General features: G+C 52.2%; 1 protein-coding gene across 4 annotated transcripts; it reads left to right on the top strand.

Annotated features, from left to right (window-relative positions):
• The first annotated feature begins 249 nt into the window (after positions 1–249).
• Positions 250–5,675, top strand: NAIF1 (nuclear apoptosis inducing factor 1). Of its 4 annotated transcripts, XR_014855507.1 has the most exons (4): positions 254–1,349; positions 2,196–2,645; positions 3,221–3,288; positions 5,543–5,675. XR_014855507.1 is itself a non-coding variant. In XM_085077179.1 (3 exons), the coding sequence occupies exons 1-3, from the start codon at positions 839–841 to the stop codon at positions 3,226–3,228; spliced, it is 969 nt and encodes a 322-aa protein (XP_084933305.1). In that variant the 5' UTR covers positions 255–838; the 3' UTR covers positions 3,229–4,772. The 4 variants fall into 4 exon arrangements, 2 of the variants coding, with proteins under 2 accessions (XP_084933304.1, XP_084933305.1); XR_014855506.1 differs by having other exon boundaries at positions 250–1,349; positions 2,196–3,288; XM_085077179.1 differs by lacking the exon at positions 5,543–5,675 and having other exon boundaries at positions 255–1,349; positions 3,221–4,772.
• Positions 5,676–6,174: the final 499 nt, after the last annotated feature.

Genomic DNA, 6,174 nt, shown 5'->3' with positions numbered 1-6,174 from the left:
CGCGCCACGCGCCGCGGCTGACACGTGACGCCCCGCGCCGGCCATTCACAGCCCGCGACACGGCTGGGCCACGCCCCGAAGCTATTACGCAGGTGGGCGGCTCATGACGTCACGAAGAACGCCCTCTCCTCCACCAATCGGGAGGAAAGGCGGCGGTGTTCCCGAGCGTTGCACGGGGAGCGGTGCAGGCGCGCGGACCAAATCGCAATTGGCTGAACCCCCCGGGGGAGGCGGGAACAAAGCCAACATATCCAATCAGAGCCAGAGCCGGGAGTCAGTTTGAGATTGACGGACGTGGCGCGCATCCGGTAGGGTGGAGCACGGCGCGCGCTCTGCGTTGATGGACGGAAGAAGCACCCAATGGGATTAGAGCGGGGAAATCCACGGGCGGACCCAACCCCTCACTGGCCCCACGCAGGCCCAGTGTCCTCAGACCAGCGGCGGGGCGGGGCCGCCTCTTGGCAGCGTGATCGGCAGGGCTGTTGACCAATAACGGTGCGGCACTGCCGGAGGGAGGCGGGAGCCTTGCGTGACGGACAGGCGGACGGGCCAATGAGGCGTGGCAGGAAGAGGGGCCGATTCTGGAAGCCATTACGCCAGTGCCGCAGGGCGGGGGCCGTTGTGCGGGGCTGCCGGGCGGGCGCCGTACGCAATTTGCGTATCGTTGGCGGTGCCAAGGGGGGAGCGGGGGGGACCGACCCCTGCGGGCCCTGAGGGGCCTCGGGGCCCCCCTGGTGTCCCCGGCCCCGGGGGTGGGGGGGCCCTGCCGCCCCTCGGCCCTGCCCAGCGCCCCTCAGCCCCCCAGGTGTGACCCCGTGCCCCGTCCCCGCTGCCCCCCATGGCCATGGCGTCGCCGCCGGCGCCCCCAGCCAAGAAGCGGAAGATGAACTTCTCGGAGCGGGAGGTGGAGATCATCGTGGAGGAGCTGGAGCGGGGAAAGCACCTCCTCGTCAACCACTTCAACGCGGGCGTGCCGCTGGCCGCCAAGGCCGCCGCCTGGCACGACATCCTGCGCCGCGTCAACGCCGTCGCCACCTGCCACCGCGAGCTGCCCGAGGTCAAGAAGAAGTGGTCCGACCTCAAGACCGAGGTGCGGCGCAAAGTGGCCCAAGTGCGGGCTGCTATGGAAGGGGGAGGCGAGAGCCAGAACGGCGGCGGCAACGGGCCCGAGGGCGAGGACCCGGCGGGCGCCGCGGCCGCCCCGGTGATCCTCACCCCCATGCAGCAGCGCATCTGCAACCTGCTGGGAGAGGCCACCATCATCAGCCTGCCGAGCGGGGACTGCGGCGCGGGTGACGGGAGCGAGATCCCCATCACCGCGTCGGCCACCACGGTCACCCTGACCCAGAGTGAGTGCTGCGCCCACTGGAACGCTCTGGGCTGGACTGGAGGGTCACACAGAGGCCCTGACACCCCTCTGCGAGGAGAGCCCGAGCCTTGTGTGGGGAAAAAAACACAGAATGGTTTGGGTTGGAAAGGACCTTAAAGATCATCTTGTTCCTACCCCATACCATGGGCAGAGACACCTTCCACTAGACTAGGTTGCTGCATCCAACTTGGCCTTGAACACTTCTAGGGATGGCGTGCCCACAAGTTCTCTGGGCAGAGAGAAGACCCAACAAAAAGAAACCCCCACATCTCTGTTATGAAAAGCTATTCCCAGTCTGCCCTTGTGCTGTAGGGGAATGGCTACATGACACACACATACGGAAAGTCAGCTTTGAGAGGTGGACTCAGCCTTAAGAACAAGGGAATCAAGGATCCTTTGCACCTTTGGAGATTCTTCAGTCCCTCTCTGGGAACAAAAGCAGTGGGGAAAAACATCTCCAGGGCTGATTTCCCAGTGTGCAGTGTCCCAAAGTGCAGCTCTTCTACCGACAGGGGCCATTCTGGGTCTTGTCTGTGCTGTTATGTCAGTCAGTTAATACTGCTTGGAAAGATTGTTCTAAACTGGAGGTTGAGAAATTATATTGTCTAGACAGATAAGGCATTCTCTATTCCTGTGGATTGTGCAGGCCAGAAGGAAGCTAGACTGAGGGTGGAGTAGACTTAAATAGGTCATTTTGTGCTTTTCTGGCCATTGTATGTTATCTCACTGAACAGGCCGTATTCCTGTGATATTCACTGAATAGTCGTGTAGATAAAAATCCTGTATCACGGCTACTCCTGACCCCCTTTCTGTCCTTTGTTCTCAGTTCCTGCAGAGACAACCTACCACAGTCTGGAGGACGGGGTTGTGGAGTACTGCACCACAGAAGCCCCCACCACTGTCACCGCAGAGGCACCCTTGGAGATGATGGCCCATCAACACGAGGTGTCCGCCAAGCCCCAGGAGCTGAAAAGCCGCATTGCCCTGAACTCAGCCAAGCTCCTGCAGGAGCAGCGAGTGACCAACCTGCACGTGAAGGAGATTGCCCAGCACCTGGAGCAGCAGAATGACTTGCTGCAGATGATTCGGCGCTCGCAGGAGGTGCAGGCGTGCGCCCAGGAGCGGCAGGCACAGGCCATGGAGGGGACGCAGGCAGCACTGAGTGCCCTCATCCAGGTCCTCCGCCCCATGATTAAGGACTTCCGTCGATTTTTGCAGAGCAATACACCCACTCCATCGGTCACTGCTGACACCAGCCAGACAGGGCAGCAAGATGGTATGATCCAGTGAAAGAAACAGTGATGGGAGGGGAGCTTTAGACTGGCGTATGTTAGAAAAAATTTCTCCACTGAGAGGGTTGTCAAGCCCTGGCACAGACTGCCATGGGTAGTGGTGGAGTCACCATCCCTGGAGGGATTTAAAAGACATGTAGATGTGGCACTCAGGGGCATGGGTGGATGTGGCAATGCTGGGGAAATGGTTGGACTTGATGATCTTAAAAATCTTTTCCAGCCTAAACAATTTTGTAATTCTATAGGACATCTGCCAGGCTAAAAACCTGCCCATGTTGGTGGAGGACACTGGGAATGAGGGGTGCTGGCTCTCCTCAGTGTGAATGGCTCCCTTGGAGTCTGGCTGAGCCTAAACAGCTTTCTCTTCTAATCTTGTGCTAATCTGCCTTTTCAGACTCTCATACAGAGCCATAGCAGGATGTGTAATAAACCAGCAACTTAACGTGGGTTGCTTTAGTTCCTCAAACAATAGATTTATTTTTAAAAAGTTACTTTTTAGTTTCTGTTGGAAAAAAATCTCTCCGAAGTATGACACCTCTCTCTTTCTCTCTCTCTCAAGATCTATAGCTTTTAACTGACTTCTAACAAGAAGTTTTGTCGGGATATCACAGTGCTGCAGCTGCCAAGGTACAGTGATCATGAACCATAGTGCACATAGTGAATGCATTTCTGGCTCTTGCTGAAAGCATTTACTGGAAACATACTGGATGTGGTAGAACCTTCCCTCTGCGCTGAGAGCTATGGACTGTGCTCCTGCAGTGTGACATCCAGCCCGTGCAGACCAGCACCCAGCCTCTGTGCAGTTTAAGTCCCACCCAGCTCCCCTGAGGATCCCAGTGAGATTGAAACAGTGCATTCACCCCATGTTTTATCTGTGTGCAGTCGTGAAATTTCTCTATCAACTTGGCAGATGTGATGAAAGTTTCATGTCTTGAGTACCAGAAACTCTCCTGCGATACGTATTGGAGCAATGTCTTTATTTGTCACAGCATAAATACCCAAGGAGCTGGATGAGTTTCACTTGGGTGGATGGAATGGTGAAACTCCATCTCTGCCTCATCTGCATAGTTTGTTACCTCCAGAATACATTGATCTATCAAAGTGCACCTGGACTAAGGTCCTGGACTAAGCTGCAGCCATGCAGGAATTCCCAGCGTTTAGGAGTGTCAGCCACTGATTTAATTGCATGAATTTCGGGGCATTAGTTGGTTCTGCTGCTGATGGTGTTTTTATGTACTCTTTGGGAGCTGGAAGTGAGTCCAGCCATTGAATATTTGTCTGCTGGCTGGCCTCATCCTGAGAAACAGAGCTGAGGTTCTCCTCACTGTCCTATACTGTTATACAGGGTAAAAAAACATCACAGCCACTTTTCTCTTTGAGGTATTCAGGCTGTGGGGCTTGGTCCTTAATGAGAAAGCTTACTTGCACAGGGTGGTCAACATGATTCTCACAGACTTGCAGTAACTTCATAAACTTTTAGATTAAAGGTCCACTTGTACATGCATGGAAGTAAACTTAGGGAAAGTACAAAAGGAAGTGTAACTCTTCTCCTTCTACCTTACAAAGTGGCTTACATTTAACAGGCTTGTTGCTTGCCAGGTATTACTTTTGAAATTGAACTTTTTTAGAGCTGGTATTTACTTGCTGTTAAGTCTCCTGTAGGGCTGACAAGGGAGTGAATTTGCACAATCAAATGAAACCTTTACACAGCCTTTAATGGGGAGATCCTGATGGGGGACCCCTGGTTAGAGCAGTAGGTGAAGAGGTCACCACTCTCTGTCCCTGGCCTTTACTGTTCTCCTCTCGACTTCAAATCTAATGGGGAAGAAAAGGACAAGACAGTGAGAAGGGTTTGGTCTCTGGAAGACTCCCAACCCCTTGGGACTGACACCTCCAAGCTGAGTCAGGGTGGATCCTGCCTTGTCCGGTGTCTCACCACATGAGTAGCACTTGCCTGACTCTTCCTCTTAGACTTTGTGGAATCAAATCAATTGCTGAATTGAAATTTATTTTTAAAGTGAGAACTATGTCATATGTGTTGGTTTACCTCATTTGTGTAATGATCTCTCCTTTACAAATATGAATTTTAATAAAAAATACATTTTGGTAAACAGGCGGTTTCCGTTCATTGGTGTGTGCCAAGGCTAAAGTGAAAATGAGTTCATGACAACAACTTTGCAACACAGAATCCTCACTCTGAAGGGGTCAAGGAGAGCTGGGAACAACTACAAGTCACAGTAGCTTTTCCTCTTGTTTGTGAACCTTGTGGCCTTGTATTTACATAATTACAGTCTTTTTCAAATAATCACTTTTACAGGCTTACCTTGGAGCATGAGTTATTTCAGTGTCTTACAGATTACTGAAGTACAGTAATCTCCCAGCTGCTCAGAAGATGCCACAATAGCCCAAAATAAAGGTAGAAATACCAGCCTTTGGCTTTAAATTGTAATGTGCATTTTGTCAGTGACTGAGAACTTAAGCTGTGTTACATTTCTAGAGGAGTAAACTTGTTGCCGTTGGAACCACACATTTTTCTTGTCTTTGCAGGATACGTGAAGAGCTTAGTCAAGCCAGCAGCATTTGGGTGCATGTTCTGTGATCAGATTTTTGTCTCATTAAAAACGATGTGACAACATTTTAAATATAGGGGAACTGATGAGGAGCTTGGTTGTTGCTCATGAAGAAGTCATCAAACTTGGGGAGGGAAAGACAAAAACGTCCCTTAAAACCAGGAAGAATAGGTGAACAAGACACTGACAGGGCAAACAAGTACACAGGACATTCAACTGAACAGGCAACTGATGTCCAAACAGAACAAAAGCTAAGGAGCAACATTTATAGATGTTTATTTGTTCTCCTGTACTGTTCTTTTTGTACCTAGAGATTTGTATTCAACATCCAGACTGGGAAGGAGCCATGCAGGGATGTTCTGCCACAGGGTGCCTCGGAGATGAGGGCGAGGAGCATCTTCCTGCCTGCTGGGAAAAGGGAAGTTTGGTGGGGAACTCTCAGTGGTCAGAAGATAGTGTTTGTGGCCATGGAGGCAGCACCAAGCCGCCAGGAGCACCGCTGCTCCCTCCGGTGCAAAGCTCTGCTTGCTCTGTGTGCGGCCGCAGCGCGGCTTTCCAGGAGATGGCACTGCGCGCCAGGATCCTGAGCTGTGCACTGCACCGTTCTAGGAACCACCTCTGTCCTCCAGACCTTGTGGGATCCTGTTTGCGCCTTTCACTGGCGAATTTTTTCAGGGCCGAGAGCCTGGAGAGGAACACATTTACAGGCAGAACGCAGCAATGAGGAACATGGGTATCCCTGAAAAAGTCAGGATGCCTGGGGACTCAGACCAGGTCCCTCTGCTTCCTGTAGGCATGGCAGGGGACACTGAGATGTCTGTCTTTGGGATGAGTTCACTGCAGAACCGAATTGGCAAGGACAAGATTAAAAAAAACCCCACACCAAGTCCCTCATTATAAGCAAAGGGACAAGTTTTAAGGTTTTTTAGAATGCCACACATAT

This window comes from Lichenostomus cassidix, chromosome 17 (assembly GCF_008360975.1).
Source record: "Lichenostomus cassidix isolate B80296 chromosome 17, HeHo_3.0, whole genome shotgun sequence".
Lineage (NCBI taxonomy): Eukaryota > Metazoa > Chordata > Aves > Passeriformes > Meliphagidae > Lichenostomus > Lichenostomus cassidix.
The sequence above is the reverse complement of the archived record's forward strand: the minus strand, read 5'-3'. Positions and strand labels throughout refer to the sequence as shown.